General features: G+C 31.9%; 1 protein-coding gene across 6 annotated transcripts in view; it reads right to left on the bottom strand.

Annotated features, from left to right (window-relative positions):
* LOC145252658 (scavenger receptor cysteine-rich domain-containing protein DMBT1-like) overlaps nucleotides 1–22,074 on the bottom strand; it is a 488,297-nt gene that overhangs the window by 304,959 nt on the left and 161,264 nt on the right. For all 6 annotated transcript variants that reach the window (XM_080112426.1, XM_080112429.1, XM_080112430.1 and 3 more), the window contains exons 7-10: nucleotides 10,577–10,606; nucleotides 9,032–9,070; nucleotides 8,221–8,374; nucleotides 112–275 (exon numbers count right to left, since the gene is read on the bottom strand). In XM_080112426.1, coding sequence (XP_079968552.1) covers nucleotides 112–275; nucleotides 8,221–8,374; nucleotides 9,032–9,070; nucleotides 10,577–10,606 — 387 coding nt within the window. The remainder of the gene's footprint in view (nucleotides 1–111; nucleotides 276–8,220; nucleotides 8,375–9,031; nucleotides 9,071–10,576; nucleotides 10,607–22,074) is intronic.

Raw genomic sequence — 22,074 nt, forward strand, 5'->3', positions numbered from 1 at the left:
TGAAATTATCCTATTAGTAAATGTTTCAAGTAAAAATTTGAAATTTGACTAGAAATAATTATTTTTCCACACAAAATATTCCCAACACTTAGCTAGTCTACAAATACTTACTGCAGTCAACACCAGCATCTTCTGCATGTCCACAGTTATGTTGACCCCAGTTATTTTTTTGACACTGGACAATTGAAGTTTCATTTCCCAAACAATTGACTTCATCAAGCCATATGTCTCCTGTACCAGGTCCATATTTTCCATTTCCATGTGCTGTACCACCACTAAATTAGTAAAATGGTGATAATAAGGCTAAAATAATTTGCATAAGTGGAAGACAAGATGTACAATAAGAATTAAACGTGAATATATGGAAATTGATCCTACTATTATCCCTACACACATAACACAACAATGTAACATTACTGACAGAAGATTTAATAATGCAGTGTTTTAAAGCCGATGCTAGAATAAAGAAACTTGTGACAATAAAATAAATGGAGGTGAAATTAAATCACACACCTATTTTTAACAATGGATAACTATTAAGGGTGTGGTCTGAGTTCTTGGTTACGTTTTTCCACTTTCCAGCAAAAAAATGTGATTGGAATTGATCAAATTAGCCATAACATTAACATTTCATGGGAAATGAAGCAAAATTATTTTTTCATACAACTGAGGTCATTAAAGTGGTAAAAATTGAGATTTAGATTCCCCACTATAAATTACATAATCAAAATTAGAGAACAAGAAAAGACTTAATATGTCACTCACCCAACCTTCCCAAATGCACTAAAATGCCTACAATGGATTTGATTTGACTTATGGAGAAACATACCACATTTATGGTAAATTTTTAAATAAGCTTGCAATGCATGGAATGATATAAATTAGTTATGTCAGCTTAATATATCCCTAAGTATTAAAACAGAAAAAAATATCAAACTTGAAAAAAGTTTGTTCACTTTTCCTGTTGGTTCATCACTTTATTAATATATTTTCTTTTTAGAATAATGCAACAGCTTCTACTGACTTCTAGTTAATGCAGTGTTTGCAGCTAAAAACAAATCAAAAGAAAATGTTTTTCAAAAAGAAGCCAAGTCAGGTCAAATTTACTAAGCTTAGTTTAATTTCTTTTAGTTGTCTTGGTTTGAACTAATTAGCCAGATGGATCTGATGGATATATATATATATATATATATATATATATATATATATATATATATATATATATATATATTACTTGAGGGTAAACAGTTACATATAGTCGCTACAAATAGCAATTTGTTTCTGTCAAAGGGACTTTCTTAGGCGACCTAGGACCTCTTGACGCCAAAAAAAGAAAATGGGAAAAATTAGAAAGAAATTGAAAAAGAAAAAAAAAAAAACTTTTTTTTTTCTTTCAATTTCCTTCTAATTTTTCCCATTTTTCTTTTTGGCGTCAAGAGGTCCTAGGTCGCCTGGGGAAGTCTCTTTGACTGAAACAGTTGACTATTTGTAGCGACCATATGCAACTGTTTACCCTCAAATAATAAAAAAAATATTTTGCTCTTTTTATTGAGCACTATCTAACAACCTTGTTGTCTTCATTAGTCTCGACTTTTGAACACCTCAAACCTGAATATATATATATATATATATATATATATATATATATATATATATATATATATATATATATATATACTAGCATTTCAGCCCGGTGTTGCCCGGCTGTTTGGATGTGTGTGTTGAGCAAAAAAAAAAAAAATAAAAAGTGGACAGGCTCGAACCCGTACCGCGAAGGACGAAAAGAATGGGGAAAAAAACCTGACATCTTTGTCGTTACGACCACCACCAACCCGAAAGCGAGGTAGGTTTTAATTAAGGCTAGACAATAGAAAGGAGAGGATGACTTTAAAAAATATCGGCTAAAAAAGCGACCCCCCTCCCCCCGTAGAAAAGTTCCCAGTTGAAGGTGAAGATGTTAATGTTTTTAGCCAATTTTTCGGTATTTGTCGTCTGAAAGGGCGCTCTTAAGAACGATACTGATCTTGAAAAAATCTCTCGCCTCTGTCGAAAGTTTTAGGCACACATACATACATACATACATGCATACACTTATATATTGCTAATTAAAAATTTTAGACCCAAGCCGATTAAAACGCTTGCCCTATCTCTGAATACCCTTTATGTAAAATTTCAAATGTTTAGACCAGAAATTGTCTGAGTAATTTGGTAGAAACCGCAGAGGTCAATTTTTTTTTACTTTGACCCCTATTATGACCCCTTAACATTTATTTTAAGGCGCGCATCAATTACTATTGACTTTTATTTTTTATGCACATTATTTTTCTTTCTTACTAGCATTTCAGCCCGGCCTTGCCCGCGTTTTGGAAGTGTATGTTGAGCAAAAAAAAAAAAAAGTGGTCAATTTTTTAAAATTTGATCCCTATTATGACCTCTTAATAATTATTGTTTTGGGCTCAAATCTAGTTATTAAGTTAGATCCATGTCCAAGGAACCTATATGTAAAATTTCAAGTGTTTAGATCCAAAATTGTTGGAGGAGTTTGCTAGAGTTCTCAAAGGTCAAATCTTTGAACTTTGACCCCTTAATAGCCAAATTTCTGGCCGAAAATGAATTACACAGATTTTCCCAAATCTCAGAACCCTGTATATCAAATTTTGAGTCTGTAGACTGAAAATTGACAAAGTTATTGCGTAGGGAAATGTAAACACATAGACACTCAGACAGACAGATACACAGATACGTTCACTTTTATAGATATACTAGCATGCGTGCTCGGCGTTGCCCGGGTATTGTGAGATGTATGTTGAGCAAAAAAAAAAGCGGTAATTTTTTTAAAACTTTCACCCCTATTATACCCGTTAACATTTATTGTTTTGGGCTCAAATCTAGTTATTAAGTTAGATCCATGTCCAAGGAAACTATATCTAAAATTTCAAGTGTGTAGACCCAAAATTGTCGGAAGAATTTGGTAGAGTTTTCAAAGGACAATTCGTTGAACTTTGACCCCTTAACAGACAAATTTATAGCCAAAAACCGATCACATCGATTTTCCCAAATCTCAGTACCCTGTATATCAAATTTCGAGTCCGTAGACTAAAAATTGGCAGAGTTATTGCGTAGGGAAATGTACACACACAGACACACAGACAGCCAGATACACAGATACGTTCACTTTTATTGATAGATAGATAGATAGATAGATAGATGGATAGATAAATAGATTAAACAAAAATATATACATATACATAAATATATATGAAAACAATTTTGTGTTTACTGTAAACTTTTTACGCAAATATTATGCAAGTATAAATCATGTAGAATATCTGCATGAATATAATTACACATAATAGTTAACTAAAGATGATCATCCCATAAGAAAACCGAAAAAAACTAATAGGGAATTAATTAAAATGAATGTTTAAAAGAATATGAAAATTAGCTAGATCTTTTGCTAGTGAATACAATTCCACAACCCATATATAAGAAAATTGTATTTTCTTTTTAAATAAATAGAAAAGAGGGGTTTTAGTATGAATATCAACACACACAAAAGAAAAACGAATTTATAGGAATATATATATATATATATATATATATATATATATATATATATATATAAAGAGAGAGAGAGAGAGAGAGAGAGCTTGACACAAGTATAAGAGCATAAAGAAAGGGGAAAACTAACTATTTTGCTGATAATTTTAATAAAACCTGTTATGGTTGAAACTACCTCTCTCGTTTACTTGTTGAGAAAGCATTAGAAGAAATTCTCTGCATATTAGAGCAACACTCAAGTGACAACGATAATGTGCATCTCTGAATTTTTGTGCTATATTCGCATTGGAATCCAGACGGCACTGATACTTATTGTCCTGCAAAAGTTGTAGACTTTTCAGGGTTCAGTACATAACATGCTATTTCATCCGGCTATGATGTTGCTTTGATGGTGTCACATTGCATGTTGAAAATTCAGAGTTTTGCCTCAGAGCCAGCTTCAAGTGCAACAAGGATAAATTTAGCAAATGCTCGCTTGCAGTCGGTGGCGATAATAGTTTTGCTACTTCACAATTGTCTTCTTCTATTAACGAAACAATGACAAATACCTGAATCAGCTATTCTCGGTATTACCCATGTGGGGACACAGAATTTCCTGGCTTTAAACCCAGGCAGGGAGCTACTCCACTTGGTGCTGATGGACCTGTAGATCTAGTGTTGTCATTTATCTAAGAGAAGGAAAACTCATGCTACATGTGCCACTGATCTCATATATCTTGGTACCAAACAAACGTGAGTAAGGAGGCTTCTCCAACCTTGGTCGAAACCTCTGTAGAGCTGGTGACTCAAAAAAAATTACCAGTTTGCAAACCTAAACTGTTTAGGGAGTAAATAGGCTCTGCTTATCGCCCAGCTTCTAGACTCTTTTTTGCCTATCAGCCAAGAGCAGAGGTGTCATCATAGGAACTCATCATTAGAGACACTCAGTGATTGACCTTGTTTCCTGATTAGGGCAATGAATGCCATTCCCACTTTCACCTCATTCCATTCTCCTAAAATTGGACATCATGGGGTGCTTGTTTGTCATGTATGCTCATGTGATTGTACTGAGCTACTCTTATCTACAGGTTTGAGTGCACCGGTTTGACAGTTTGTCTCGCTGCTGTATTCCAACTGACAGTAAAGGAGCCCTAACTCTTTGGTAGCGCTTAGAGTAGCTGCTCTATTATCAGTTGTATATTATCAGAATTTTCATGTACTTTTGACTAACTTTACAACATAGCTACTTATATTTCTCTACCACTCTCCCTCAACCTAGTCAATCATGTCTTTCACATATTTCTGACCACAGTTCCTGAGGGTTGGGTAACAAATGCTCATTGTCCTCTTGGAAATACTGATCATGTTGTGATAATGATAGACATCACCCTAAAATCTCGACCCCAAGTTGAAGAGACATTGCTCAAAACGACAAGGAACTGCAAGAAGGCTAACTGATCACATCAGAGATTATCCATGGGGAATTATCTTTTCTATTCCTGCAGAACAGTGTGCAAATGAGACTACTGCATGGTTTAAAGCAGCAAGTAAAGCACATGTTCCCACATGGAAGTTCTATAGCAAACCCCACTCTCCGCAATGATTCACTTCTACCTGCACAGTTGCCATCGCTCAAAAGCAGCATGCATGCTGCAGATTTATCTGACATAAGTCCAGTACAAATCCACAAAGGTTTATAAAAGCTAGAAATAATTGTAAGAGCGAATTGCCACAACTAAAAGAAAATATATAGAAACCACCAGAAAATGCATTGAGATGGAGAAATTAGGAATTTGTGATTTCTGAAAAATTTACAACAGTGTAGTAAATAAAGGGTTATCAGCAATTCCGTCTTTATCCGACAACCTTGAAGTTGATTGAGAAGGTTAATCTACATGCCCGTCGGTTGTCTTCAACTCTACTTTGGACTCAGTAAACCACTCCCTCCCTGGTTTTCCTTTGCGAACACAAACCATACTTGATAATCTGAAAATCACCATTCTCAAGTTTGTGATATCATAAAAAATCTACACACATAAAAGGCATGTGGATGTCATCCCGGCTATACTATTAAAAACATACTATTAAAAAAATACTATTAAAAACATACTATTAAAAACATACTATTAAAAAAATATACTATTAAAAACATACTATTAAAAAAATATACTATTAAAAACATACTATTAAAAAATATACTATTAAAAACATACTCTACTGAGTTTGCTCCAGTTCTCTCCAAACTCTTCAACAAATGCGTTACTAAATCTTGCTTTCTGTCTGCTGAAAAACTGCTTCTATTTTCTGTTTACAAGAATTCTAGTGAAAGAACTGACTCGTGGAATTATCGCCCCATTAGCCACCTCTCCCTTTTAGCTTAAATCTTTGAGTCTTTAATTAATCATGCACTAGTCCTCCCTCCCCATAGATACTAAACTTCTTTCTGACCAACAGAATGGATTTAGGCAAGCCTGTTCTATTGCATATATTCTAATTGTAATCTCTGAACATGCACTGGGTAAGGAAGTAGGGCTAGGGCAGTAGCTCTAAATATATCTAAAGTCTTTGATATGGTATGGCACGATGAATTAAATCATTTAGTGCTACTGGGCGAATACTTAACATAATTAAATTCTTCTTAAATAAGAGAAAAATCCAGGTTGTCTTCAACCAACATAATATAAATGCGGGTATGCTTCAGGAGTTGATCCTTGGACCTTTATTATTCTTCTTATTCATAAATGACCTACCTGATAAAATTGTTTCCGAGATGGGTATATTTGCTGATGGCACTACGTTCAATAACAGACACGAGAGGGAAACAAATGAACACACATTTAAGATAAAAACCTTAGAGGAAAAACTCCAGTCTGCATTGGAATGGGGACATAAATGGATGATAACATTCAATGTTGCTAAGACTAAGCTTTAACCTCAACCACTGATAGCCATGATTAATGATACACTACCTGAAAGCTCTTCATTCAAACTCCTTGGCTTAACGTTCACAGGGAACATGAATTGGAGCAAATACATTGAGGGCATTGCCAAGGCTGCTGAAATGAAGGTGGGCTTTCTCTGCCGTGCTAGAAAGTTACTTACACCTGCGAGTATCCTACAAGGCTATCGTTTGCCCATGCATGGAGTATTGTTGCCACATTTGGGCTTGTGCACTTTCATTCCTAGACAGAGCTCCAAAAAGAATCACCAATCTAATAGATTCTGCTCTATCGACCAGACTCTAACTCCTATCCCATCAACAAAATGTTGTATCACTGTTTTACAAATATTTTCATGGAAGGTGGTTTGATGAACTCCAAGCCCTTGTACCCCCTCGATGCAAATATCCCAACAAACCTGACAAGCAATAAAGTCTCAACTGTACACAGTAAAGATCCCTAGATGCCGGAAGGCATTCTACTCTAATAATTTCTTCCTTCAGACTGATAAACTTTGGAATTCCTTCCCGGGTTCCTGCTTCCCTGACTGCAGTTCAAATATAATGTAAACAGACATCTTACTGCTCAACTCCCTACATAGTATATCTGCAAATTATGTCCTAAATAGTAGCTACCGACATCAAAGTGGCACTGTGCCATGTTTGGTGTGAAAAAGCAATAAAAAACAAATTTAGAATACCTGCACTTGTCAATTTTAATCTCATCAAAGGTACTTAAGTAGATGTTACAATTATCCAACAAAACCTTATAATCCATAAGTGAATAGACACTGAATGTTACACAAGAATCTTCTAGAATTACACTAGTCTTAACATATAGTAAACTATGAAAAGATCAACATGAGAACCATCTCAATGGACATTTAGAACCTGCTCTACTATGCCACCATGTTCATGTCAGTAAATATGGTCCCCTAGTGGATTAAGGTTATCTGATTGAAGAAAATCTTTAATGAGCCCATATATAATGTGTGGATAGACATGAATTAATGTTAATATTGGACTTGACCTCAGTTGACTCCAAACGGATGTCTGATATTACATCATTAACTGAACCTTCTGACCAATGGCGACTATTCATAGAAGACCATCATAAACAGATTTGTTTCTGTGAAATTACTAAAGAAACACCAGAATATTTTAAAAAATACTTTTTTCCTCTTACTTATTTTCTTATATTTATCTTCTTAATCTTCTAATAATAGTTAATTGTTGCTCTTCTGTAGTCATCAACATTTTTTGTTTATTAAATATTTTGAAAACACTCAACGATTTTATTCTTAGTAAAATTTTCTTTAAATTTAAAAGAAAGCACAATATTATAAAATAATAATTAATGTTGTTTTTGGAATTTATTTCAAACACTTCAAGCCATAAAACTTGAAGGTAATTCATGGAAAATAATACATTAGTGATGTGATTAAATTAAAAATGTTTTCCTAAAATGGTATGTAACATATACTAATACACAGATGAAAAAACGTTTCATTCATAGATTAAGCCAAAGAAAAGATGGAAGGAAGCGATAAGTTTGAAAGTGAATTTCTCAAAGCCATCAACATGACAATGACAGCAAGTAAAACGTTAAACCGAATATGATCACAATTTAATCAGTTAATATTTGTTTGGAGATACTATTCAGAGATTAGCCATTCTAAAACGGATTATAATCGTTGATTTTAATCTTTCAATTGAAAAGTAATTTTTGAAATTGAGATTACCTGTATCCCAGCATTGTGCATATAACATGTGCATCTTTGTCATCCCACTGGTCATCACATATTGTACCCCATTTTGCTTGGTATAAGATTTCTACACGTCCATTATTTCTGCCAGTGCCACCCATCAGACGAATAGAAAAGGGAGTTACAGTTGCTGAATGAAAAGAAATACAAAAGACATCACTTTCTTTTAAAATATTATTCCATAAAGAAAAGCAACCATTTTGTAAAATTAAATAGTTTCCCATTGAAGCAAAACTGAAAGAGGGATTATATTAGCAGCATTAAAACCTATGCATCAGTTTTTGTGGTATACAATTATAACCTTTGATAATAGCAAAAGTTAAATAGAAATTAGAAATCATTCCGTTGTAACATGATTTTTAATTTACAGCATAGAAAGTTTGAAATTATTATATTTAAAATCCCTATTTGTTGGTAACAAAGGTAAATATCATGGTATTAACTTTAATTCTTTTTATGAAATTACAAAAAGAAACTGCATTCTATCCTAAGTTGCAACAATAATTGGAACTATTACGGAGAAAAATGTCCCATGTGTAAAGATGAGAATTCATAACGTTAACATGAAATGATTGAGTTTTTCTTCAAATTAAACATGAATGAAAAACTTCAGTTACCCTCTTGCTTTATGAAAAATATGAGATCATTTCCTCTTTAGAAAATTCTTGTATATATTGTGTCTGTTTAAAGCAGAGAATATTATTATCCTTCATAATAAATTTCAGACAAAAACAAAAAAAATTAAGCAGTAAAAAAATACATGTAAAAATTGAAATAAAAGTCTTACCTTTGCTGCTTGTGAGAGAAACAGTAGTGCTTGGAAATACTATAGTAAAAGGAAAAGATGATAAACAATTACGTTTTGTTCTGATTTTTCATTAAATATTCTCTAAATTAAAAAGATATATCAAGAATTACTTACAATGAATGATGTACTCTATAAGTAATAAAAGGAAAAGTTTTTTTCTTGATTGCAGATGTTCGGTCAATCGGTCTATAGACACAAATCGCGTTGTGTCTACAATACCTGTCCTATAATTAATATAAAGTAAACTGAAGAAAAAACATCTGTAAAAGTATATTTATATTATTTTTAGTTTGAATGTACAACGATTCCGAGTGTAGATTTTCCTTTTTGCTAGAAAACTTTCTTCTGAAAGTGAATTATGCTGGAAACAGCTATGTATTATTGTTACATTTGTGTACGTTGCATAATTGAGGTGGTATTATGTTCTTATCTTTTTAAGTGTACCAACAGGTGAGCCTAAAAGAAGAAAGAAGTCATCTTCTTGCTGCAAGCAAATTAACGACTCTTTTTCCATCCAGAAATCTCTGTAAGTTCTGTAAAGGATATGCCGAACTGATTGATTCGCCCACACATGACCAACTAGCATCACAATCAGAAAAATTGTATAGGTGTAAAAAAATTGTTCCAATCTTGGATGGTAAGCTAATAATTTCTAGAAATGGCGTGATTATATCAGCCTCATTTACCTGCTATTAAAGCCTTGCATATAAAATGGTAATTATGAGGGAGGAGAACACCAGTGTTCTGTCAAAAAAACAGATCTTCATATAATGCATCTGATCTATTGCTATAAATTTATTTGTAAATTTACAGTATTGTTTTGTAAACATTTTAACTTGAAATGGTGTACAAAAACATAAATTATAAAAAATAACTTTGATTTAGCAAACATTTTAACTTGAAAAAATATTCTTTCTTCAAAATTGAGTTTAATTTAGAATCATTTTATCTTTTGTTAAAATTAAATTATGGCTTTTTATTGATTTTGATTTTATTGATTCTAATTAAGTTTTTATTAATGTATTTCTTTTAAAATATTTGTTTTTAGAAATTAAGCATGAAAAATATGTTTACCGTTTTTGTGACCTTCTTTATTCTAATAATAGATTCAGTGATATCTGTATAATAAATATAACTGTTTAGTGTTAATTTCTGTACATATTTGAGAAATAATTTGTTTTAAAATGTTCCTTATGAATGCAGAAATAGGATTTTGTGTCATTTTTGTAGAAAAATTCATACGTTACCAGTTTTTTAGTTTTAAATCTTTTTTTATACTTTTCCCCGTGATTTCGCATTTCCAAACATGATCTTATTTTTTTTATCGTGATCTAACCACAAGAATATGCATACACGAACATTCATTGATGCTCAAATTATATAAAAATTATATAGAAATTATATAAAAATTATATAGAAATTATATAAAAATTATACAAAAATTATACAAAAATTATATAAAAATTATATAAAAATAGAGAGATTAATACTTAAAGTAAAGGAATGAACACAAAACCAACGTACGTGAAGACCTTCCTGCTTGTTGATGTGCACCTAAAAATATAAAATAAAACAAGATATTTACAAAAAATATCAAGATATTTCACATATGCAAACGAAATAAAAATTTAAATTATGTCAACTTGTGAATCCAAATGACAAGAAATTTTTTTTTATATTTTCAAATATCTCCTACAAAAGTTTCAAGTTTATTTCAAACCAGTTGGAAATCGGCGTTTTTTCGAGATTTAATAAAGAACCTAATGTCATTATGTATAAAAACATATTTTTATTTCTGATATTGAGTTTTGGGAAGGAGGTCCAAAATCTGTATATAGCATTGATCGAATTTATAAGTACAGTGGTACACTTTATATTTCCCAATAATGGGTGTAGACCTGTGTTCTCCAAAAGTTGGTTGCTTTCAACTTTCTTCATAGCGAGAAACTTTCCAATACTACAAACACTGATCATCACTTTGCTGTTGGTAACCTTTACTTTCCATAGCCTTTCTCCGAGTGTCCAATTGAACAAGTAGATGTTCCATTGTTTCATTAGCACTAAATCATTCTCATAAAGCATCTCTTGCAATTCGCATGTATTTCTATTCAAATATTAAAGTTGTCAGTGTGTTGTTAATTCTAACATGAATCATTTCTGTGCAATGCTTAAACAATTTCACTACTTGCTTGTCTCTAATTTATGCAGAGCTCAGCAGACATCATTTGGCACTTTATCAAAAGCTTTGTCTAAAGCTACAAAATCAAAATCAGCATCTTCTTACCAAAATACTTCTCTTGCATAATAAATATAGGATTATTGTTACTTCGCTGATGCATAAAACTAAACCGAATTTCATCTGTGCTCATCTATTTGTTGTTGAATTTGAAAACATATAGGTTGTAGCTTGCAGTTCTTATAAAAATTGAAGCTCTGCCTGATACTAGAGATACCGAATAAGAAAAAAAAGTTCAGTTATGCTAGTAAGACATATTTTCGTTTTGAATGTTTTACAAGGATGAATCAGAGATTGCAGCTTAGTCAAGCACTTTTAGAAATAACGATAGATATATGCAAAATGAATGGCCGACCCTCAAACGGTATGAACATTTTGACTCCTCGTTTCAATTAAAAATTTATCAAAATGCAGGAAATAGACCAATTTTAATGAAATTTCCAATATTTATTAATCAGAGAATATAATGAACGATCTATATTTTTTAAATCTTCGTGAAAATGTATTATTTTGTGCAAAATACAAAAAAAAAAAACATTGTTATAGTTTTAAGTGCTAAAAAACGCACGAATTTCTTTTTGCATTTTTTATGAAAATTTTATCATCATAGATGTTAACAATTACTTTTATAATATTTCAGAAACATAACGAAAAAAGCATCTAAAATTTGTGTTAATGAAATTTGAAGAAAAAGTAATTTCTCAAACTACCAATATTATCATTGTTATTGTTCATTTAATATTTTCAAACAGAAATTAATATAATTGTACAAAATATTACATGTGATGATTATAATTCTTGCGAAAATTTCAAATGTTATATAACATTTTCCTTGTACACATAAACGTGTACACACCAACATAATTTTTTTTCACAATCTGGAAATAAAAAATAAATAAAAAAGGTGTCTAAGAAAAAAAAAAAAAATTTAAACGATTAATTTAGAGAAGTACATATAGGCAACAAAAAACAACAAAACAAGCAGGATTTGCACCCCACGCGCCATATTATATTTAATTATTATATTTAATTATTATATTTAATTATTATATTTAATTATTATATTGAACTAGCGGGGGTACCCGGCGTTGCCCGGGTGTTTGGAGGTGTGTGTGGTGTTAAATAAAAAAGAAACCGAGGGGGGGGGGTAGGATCGAACTCGAAGCCCTGAGGCGAAGTTTGAAAATAAAATCGGCCAGCCAGAATGAGTTACTGAAAGATGTTTGAATTTATTCTTAAGTAAGAACCAAATTGACAGGTGCGCGCACGGAAGTCGTAGAGCGTTACGACGATGACGTAAGCAATAGCTATTCAGCAAATGAGGTCAATGACCAGGTTTGTTTGTTATAAGCGAAGTAAAAAAGAAAACATAAAAACGAACGTTAAAACTTAAGCGGGAGGAGGGGGGGGTAATCAAAACATCGAAAAATAAACACAAAAAACATTAACGTAAGGCAAACGAACAATGTTAAATGTAAAAATCGAAAAAACAAAAAAGAAAACAGAAAAACGAACACGTGAAAAATGGTTTAAATAAGCCTGTTTCGATATTAATATTTAAAAAATCGGTGGGTACCCGGGTGTTTTTGGGTGTGTGGTCGAGGGTAGATAATCGAAGTAAAAAAAAAAACAAAAAAAAAAAAACAGAAAAACGAACGTTATGTGAAAAATGGCTTAAATAACACTGGTTCAATATTTAAATTTAAAAAATCGAAAAAAAAAAAGAATCGTTTAGATAACGAACCAACGCGCTAACCACCTGAGCTAACGCGACGTACATGAAATTTAGTCAGTTCTTCAAGTATTTAAAGTTAATCAGGTCATGACGTCATCTGACGCATGCGTAGAACTAGTCGTCGTCACGAGAGGACCGTTTTTGTTGACCCCCCTCTGTCGAAAATTGTCGATTTCGGGGTGAGAAAATGAACGTTTTTGGCCAAGTTTTCGATATTTTTTGTGCGAAGGATGGGGCTTCAATATGATACCGAGTTTGTGAATTTTCGTCGTGTCTGTCGAAAGTTTTAAGCGGACAAAGAAACACACATACAAACATACAAACATACATGCACACATTTTCGCTTTTATACATATAGACTAGCGGGGGTACGATGACGACGACGTAAGCAATAGCTATTCAGCAAATAAGATCAATGACCAGATTTGTTTGTTATAAGCGAAGTAAAAAAAGAAAACAACATTAAAACTTAAGCAGGGGGGGCACAAAAAACTAACGTAAGGCAAGCGAACAATGTTAAATGTAAAAATCGAAAAAACAAAAAAGAAAACAAAAACAAACACGTGAAAAATGGCTTAAATAAGCCTGTTTCGATATTAATATTTAAAAAATCGGTGGGTACCCGGGTGTTTTTGGGTGTGTGGTTAAGGGTGGATAATCGAAGTAAAAAAAAAAAAAAACAGAAAAACGAACGTTATGTGAAAAATGGCTTAAATAACACTGGTTCAATATTTAAATTTAAAAAATCGAAAAAAAGACATCTCACACCAAAACGTTTAGATAACGAACCAACACGCTAACCAACTGATCTAACACGACGTACATGAAATTTAGTCAGTTCTTCAACTATTTAAAGTAAATCAGATCATGACGTCATCTGACGCATGCGTAGAGCCGGTCGTCGTCACGAGAGGACCGTTTTTGCTTACCCCTCCCCCTGTCGAAAATTGTCGATTTCGGGGTGAATAAAATGAACGTTTTGGCCAAGTTTTCGATATTTTTCGAGCGAAGAATGGAGCTTCAATATGATACCAAGTTTATGAATTTTCGTCGTGTTTGTCGAAAGTTTTTAGCGGACACACAAACACACATACAAACATACATACACACATTTTCGCTTTTAATATATATAGATTATTATATTTAATTATTTTATTTAATTATAAATAAATAATTGTGTTAGTGGCAAAGGCATTTTACAAAAGTGATATTTAAAATTCTAAGCAAAAGCAAACTTTATCAATACTTTCAGAATATTACTTAATTTGGGAATATTTAACCAATAATACTATTGACTGGTCCTAAAAATGCATCTGAAAATAAAAGTCAAAGTTAAATATCAATCTTTATGGATAAAAATTATTTTTATCCATAAAGATTATTGTATACATTGACAAATATTATATTTAAGTAAGCACTTTCTTTTTATTAAAACAAAATAGGAGTAGTTGAATTAATAAATACTTTTATAATCTTCAAAAATAGTGAAATTAAATGTTTCAATTTCTCTTTAGATTTAAAAATAAATTTGATATTTTTTACATTTAGGGCTTCCATAGAAATTTTGCGTGTTTATTTGCCGTTTATTTTGATTGCATGAAGGTTTCTGTTACTAAACTCTCGCTTTTTGAGGATAATATATGATACAATGATATATATATATATATATATATATATATATATATATATATATACACGCACACACTATATGTATATATACACGCACACACACACACTATATATATATATATATATATATATATATATATATATATATATATATATATATACACGCATACACTATATATATACACGCACACACACTATATATATATATATATATATATATATATATATATATATATATATATATATATATATATATATATATATATATACTACATGAAGAACTAATTAAAGAATAAAATAATACTGTAGATCTAGCTTTTGCAGTAAAAGTATACATATAAGTAGCTTTTGCAGGCGGTAAAGGTAAATATGTAGACTTTTCAAGATCTGGTGTAAAACGCAAAATGGTAAAACCAGTGTTTCCTAATGTAGTTTAAAAATACTAAAAAGTAAAAAAAAACTCATTGAAGAAAGCAATAGGGAATAAAATGACGTTTCTGAATTTTTGAGATGAGGATTGGTTATTCGTATTATTTGGATTCATCGGACTACTGTTCTCATCTGAGTGTGATTTTTCACAACGTTTCGGTTGATTTAACTTCCGATCTTCTTCAGGTGTATCTTGTCGAACTCGGGAATTTGGGTGGAATTTCGAACGGAACCCTTTATTTACTTCCGTCCAAATTTCCGAGTTTGACAGAAACATTTCTGAGTTTGAGAAGATACAGCTGAAGAAGGTCGGAAGTTAAATAACCGAAACGTTGTGAAAATCATACTCACAATAAAAACAGTAGTTTAATGAATCCAAATAATAGAAATAAAATATTTGTTCAGATTATAGGCATTCCTATGGGTTTAGATCCTGCACCTTTCTGGGAAAATCTGTATTTACATAAACTAGAATATATACACCCCGTGCCAAAATTATATGCAAATCGATATTTTTGTTCTAACTCCGATGTTTTCAATGAAAATTTGTGAAATTTAGCACATTATATGGCAACACTAACACAAGCACAGATCTAAAATTTTAAGCTAATCTGCACAGTAATAAACAATTGGCAGCCATTTTGGTGATTTGTATTTTTTTTTTTGAGCATGCCAACTTTATATACAAAACAATGCTAAAATATGAAGTGCTAAAAGATCATCGAAACATTGATTATTCTAGGAATTTGTAAATTGAGAACAATAATAATAACAAACGACTTCAATATGGTTTCATAATACAATCAATATCTTATATAATTGCCATTTTTATTGACAAGAGCAAAAAGCCTTTGGTCCATTGAAGATGTCAAACTTTCGATTTCATCTGATGAAATGTCTTTAGCAGCAGTCAGAATAGCATTCCAGAGGTCATCCTTGGAGTTGTACGGCTTTCTTCCGGAGTAAATATTTTGTTTCAAGATGCTCCACAGATTTTCGATGGGATTTAAAATCTGGAGAACAGGCTGGCCATCGCATTATTTTGTCTGACAAAAACTCTCTCCGAATATTCAGTGGCTATCCTTTCAGAATGAGACGGTGCATTATCATGCATGAATATCATCTTTTTCCGGAATGCCAAATTCTTCTTCTTGTGACAGGGTTCCAAGTGTTCCTTAATGAAGTCAGTGTAGAGTTAGGCGGTAATTTTCACTCCATCTGCAACTCTGAATGGTCAATGATTACAGCCCAGAACATCACACCACCACCTTGTTGACGCCTAATCCTTTGGGGACGTAGACCCTCATTATGGTACCATCCTCCCCTCCACCCATCGGGTCCATCAAGGGTCGTTCGACACTCATTGGGGAACAAAACAGTTTGAAAATTCACCTTCATGTGATCTCTTGCCCATTCCATCCTCTTTTTCCTGTGGATATCGTTCAATTGAGGGCGGACCTCTGGCTTCCCAAATTTTGCAGTCGTCCTCAGGATACGGCAACGAGTTGATTTGAGCACATCAGGAATGCCAGCTTTTTCAAAAATTTGTTTGTTAGTTTCAAGTGGGTTACAGCAAACTTCTCTCTTGATCTTGCTCCTTGTTCGACGTGACAGATATGATTTCTTACGAATTTTCCCTTTGTCAGAACGTCCGTTGCAAAGTTGAGGGTTAGTACAATATTTTTGATTGTACGATGATCACGGTGTAATTCTTTGGCAATTTCTAAGGTGGAAATCTTATTATGGAGCCTTTGAATAATTTTAGACTTCTCAGCTTGACTTAAAGTACCTTTACGTCCCATCTTGCATATAAAGTTGGCACGCTGAAAAAAACTGCAAGTCACTAAAATAGCTGTTTTTTGCTCGCTATTGTGCAGATACGCTTAAAATTTTATATCTGTGCATGCGTTAGTGCTGCCATATAACATGCGAAGTTTCACAAATTGTCATTGAAAACTATCAGAGTTAGAACAAAAATATCGATTTGCATATAATTCTGGCATGTCATCATTAATAAAAAATGGCATATCTAAAACATACACTTATCATGGTTCCAGGAGATTTGTAGACAACTTTATATGGATATATGATAATGAGAAATTTGAAAAAAATAAACATTTAACTTATCCTAAGTAGTTAGAATTAAACTATGAACATAGAGGAACAAACGCGACATTCCTGGATTTAGATATAAAAATTGAGGATGGAATATTTTTTTTATAAAATGCTCGATAAAAGAAACTCCTTCCCTTTAAAATAGTTCGTATGCCACATAAAAATAGCACATGCCCTATATATATGTTTTATGGTAGCATTATGTTCAAGTTTTTAAGAATAACTCGCGTTGCACTAAATTTGATAGATGTTATACCGCTAGCATCTTGTTTAGTAATAAGAATGATTAAACAAGGTGGTGAAAAAAACAAAATATTTAAATCATATTAAATAAAGCATTTAATCGATATCTTGACGCTTTTAAATTATATCAGATTAACTAAAGTAGATTAATAGAAAATATCCAGAACTACATGAGTAATGTATAATATATCTAAACATCTATACATCTGAACAATACATATAGGATGATGTGTAAAATATATATCTTTATATTATTTTTAATTTTATAAATATTGTTATGTATATTTTATATATTTTTAATAACGAATAATTATAGAGATAGTGCAAGTAAATAATAATGCTTGAAATATACAAATAATACCAATAACAAAGAAGGAAAGTGATAAGCAGTAAAATGAATTCAATCAAACACTATATACAAACAGTAGGTTTTAAATAATAGACACATTAACTTGTGGGAAAAGGGACGGGTGACACAAGTAAGAAATACTTTTTAAATGACATGAATTGGTTAGCCTAAATTTATCTGGAGGAAAAGAAACTAGATCTAGCATTGAAAATAATCTTTTTCATGTGGTGGTGTTTGATCAACACTGCTGGGGAGCCATGATTTAATAAACTGTTTTGTTTTAAATCCATGAAACAGTCTTGTTGCAATATTTTGGAGCTATAATGGGGGTATGATCCCACACAGTCGGACGATTCTATTTATAAACGAAGCTGCTAAGAACTGACGAATCAAATTAACTGCGTTCTGCTACCAACCAATCAGAAACCAGAATTGCTTCATAAATATTAAACCTTTTCTGGAGCAATTTCACATGTTCTTTTCCCAGGTTTCGACATGGTAAGAATATTTTGTTCTGTGGAACTGTCTACTACAAAAAAGTCACCTACCAGGACTTGTGTGTAACAGCGAACCATCATAAACTGTTCTGAAACTCAAAATGGCTTGCACTTCTAGAAGTCTTACATGGTAAACAACTGATAATCCCTTTAAGAACATTTGTACAATGGTTTGTTCATGTAAGTAAAATTATTCAGTGATATGGGAGATTAATTGACTTACTGACAAAATAATGTTCCAACGAAGGACAAACTTTTTTTTAATAGTTTTAAAGGTTTTAAAGAAACTTCCAAGACGATATATATATATATATATATATATATATATATATATATATATATATATATATATATATGGTGATTGCAACGTCTTGTCAGATGAGTGTCACTCCCTCAGACGCTTCAATTCATGAGCCCAAAAATGACTTTTTCTTTTTTTTTTTAATCCTACCGGTGAATTCACACGCTCAAGCAGGCATGACACTGAAGACGGTCATTGAGATCAATTATTACATATTTCCAGTATTTCAAGCCTCCATGTGTCACAACTTCTCCATCGCCACAAGACCATTTTTATGGACAAATGCCTGAGGGAGTATCTATACACAGATGATGTTACAGAGTCTTAGCTTTGTACGACAGCTAAGTCTCTCTCTCTCTCGGTTCAAAATGTTGAGATCCAGCAACAAGCAAGAGCAAGATAGCCAGCAACAAGTTAAACTGCAGACCAGCTTAATGCGGGTATTGGTCTCCTGCTTTATGGTTTTTTAAATCAGAGATTTGCTTCTCCTAGAAAGGTTGCTTTCACCACAGCTTACGCGAGCCCTCTCCACCCCAACACACACATACATACACACAAACACACACGGTGCTAGTTGGCTGTTGACCCCGAAAAAGGGTTCATTCATCCTTTGGAAGGTCTTGTTTTTAATCCTTCAGGCAGACTAGCCACCCTCCTCACCAAACAAGTCTGGTGGGGAACCAGTTTAGTCACTGGTGACCCAACCATGAGACAGGTAGTACTGGGTTACATAGTACCATTAGCATATAACATGACCTGACACACACACACACACACACACATATATATATATATATATATATATATATATATATATATATATATAAATAAAATAAAAAAATAATTGTTTTTAGTCCGTTAAAGGTTGGCTATTGTTTTTTTTTTTTATTATTATTTACGTTTGTATTTTTCCGGTTTGTTTGTTTTTTAAGCATCTGTAACAACGCTCGGCTTATACCGATGATTGCCGGTCTCGCCCAATCCATGCTTGATGGGAATTCACGAGAATCCGGGTCAAATTATGCAAAAGTATCGAATATTTAAAAATAAAGCAAAAGATCTTTCTGTCTGCACGAAATTATTTTTCCACGCTAGAAACGTCTTGCAATTACCAAATAATTTATCTAGGAGGAATTTTTTTTAATCTTTCGAAGTTTGGAACATATAAAAAAAAAACTAATCAGGGGAAATAACGCTACTCGTTTCATAAAAAAATCGATGTCGGAAGTAATAATTCCAAATAAATTTTTTTCTTAAAAGAAATGTTAAAATTTTATGTTATAAAAGATCAATAAAGTCTTTTTTATGCAAAAATTTGTTAAAAAATTTCCAATAAACACAGACAATTATTTGGAACATCATGTAATGGATTTTTTATGATGTTTGATTAAATACATGAGAAATGTCAAATAAAAAACAACTTTTCGTTAAATGTATTTAAAAAAAATATTATAAATTATCTATAAAGTCTATTTTTTAATGTAAGTAAAAGTTTGTTGTAAAGTTCAAATAAAGTTTATAATGTAATTGAAAAAAAGCACTTTTTTTTTTCTTTTTTAAATAAAACTAACTTTAATTTCAAAATTTCGATATCGACGTTTACCTTTTATTATAAAAGTTAGGTAAACGTTCATAAACATACTAATGGGGAAAAACAGTTCATAAATCTAAAAAAAAAAAAAAGTCCATTAAGTTGAAATAAAGACTGTTTAAATAAAACTTCAAAAAAAAAAAAAAAAAAGAGGTTCATTCTATACAGTTTTGATCATCCATAGCTAAAAATATGTCGGGCGTCACTTCCGCCAAATGACTTTCTAAACAAAGGAAGTTAGACCCTAGTTAACTAATTAAATTAATTAACTTCCATATCATATAATATCTACTCCTTAAATCATACAGCTAAAGGCTACTCCTGTTAAAACCCCACTCTAGCATATTTAAAGTGCTATAATTATCTAATAATCTCATGTCCATCCTCCAATGTACAACCCCTATACAAGACTCACAGATATGCCTATTGCCAGACGTCGCTTTTACCTTACACATTCCCTCCTCCTCTGATGAAAAGCATTAGGCTTCGAAATGCCTGGCATAAAAAGCTTTCTTAAACCATATACACTGCATTGTATTCTCTTGTTTCAAATTGAACAAGAAATCTATATGCATAAGTATATATTCTTTTATTATCAATAACTTTTTCCTCTTATATATATATATATATATATATATATATATAGTAATTTATAAAATATATATGGCGATTAAGCTACACTGAATATTCTGCGTTTCATCCACTATAGGATTCGTCAGGCTTATGCGCGCATAAGCCTGACAAATCCTATAGTGGATGAAACGCAGAATATTCAGTGTAGCTTAATCGCCATATATATTTCATAAATTACTAACTAGCTCTACCTACGTATTGAGCACTTTTGAAGTAAATACTTAAAGTTTACGCATAAATCTATACTTTCGTATATTAAATTTATGTGAGTAAATGAAGTAGTTATATATATATATATATATATATAAATTTAGTTGTTAAATTTAAATTCTGAAATCAAAATATAGACATATATATTCGAATTAAGAATTTATTGTTTGACAAAAGGAATATATAGAAGGGGTTATATTAATTTCCTTAATCCATGGATTTTCAATAATGGCTCATATCATCAGAGGAAATGAAATGCGGTTAGCAAAATGTTCAGCTGTGAAAAGGCACTTATTTTGCTTTTCAGCACAAATATTAAAAATAGTTTTTTTAGTGGTGAATGATTGTTATATGGAAATAATTATTGAAAGAGGGAATTTCATATAATCTGGGCAATCCATTATCAGAAGAAGTATAATGTCCTCCGGGGTGATTTCCAAGTAGACAGAATATCGGAAGGAGTATAATGTCCTCCGGGGTAATTTCCAAGTAGGCAGAATATTGGATCAATATATATGTGTCTATATTTTGATTTCAGAATTTAAATTTAACAACTAAATTTATATATTGCTCTATTCTTAAATATTGAGCTTTTCCTTTTTGGTTAGGATCACCCTGAAAGTGTTACCTCTAGTAATATCTATCAGGATTTTCATCGGATTTTAATCTGTGTCTCATCTCGCTTATACATATATATTACATAGGAGTCACCATTTATCAAGGCCAGGAGGCCACTCGAGGATAAGGGTTAATGGGTATTCATTAGTCATTGTGATTATAGCATAGTAAACATAAGTAGTGAGAATTTTGTAAATTGGATTATTCTGGGGGACGGTTCATCAAGAACTTGTTTATGTTGGACTTCAATCAGATTGTAGCCACTGGAAAGCAGGCAAACAGAAGAGAATTCCACAGGCGTGCATTCATGGAATCTACGTTTAGGTTTAAGCACAGATAAAGAGTGTGGGAAATTGTTGATAGTAGTTTTGGCTAGACGAGTGTTTTTCATGAAAGTTCAGACGAGCACTTTTTTATTTTTTATTTTTTATTTATT

Source organism: Euprymna scolopes, chromosome 29 (genome assembly GCF_053919585.1).
Source record: "Euprymna scolopes isolate OS-2025 chromosome 29, ASM5391958v1, whole genome shotgun sequence".
NCBI classification, from domain to species: domain Eukaryota; kingdom Metazoa; phylum Mollusca; class Cephalopoda; order Sepiida; family Sepiolidae; genus Euprymna; species Euprymna scolopes.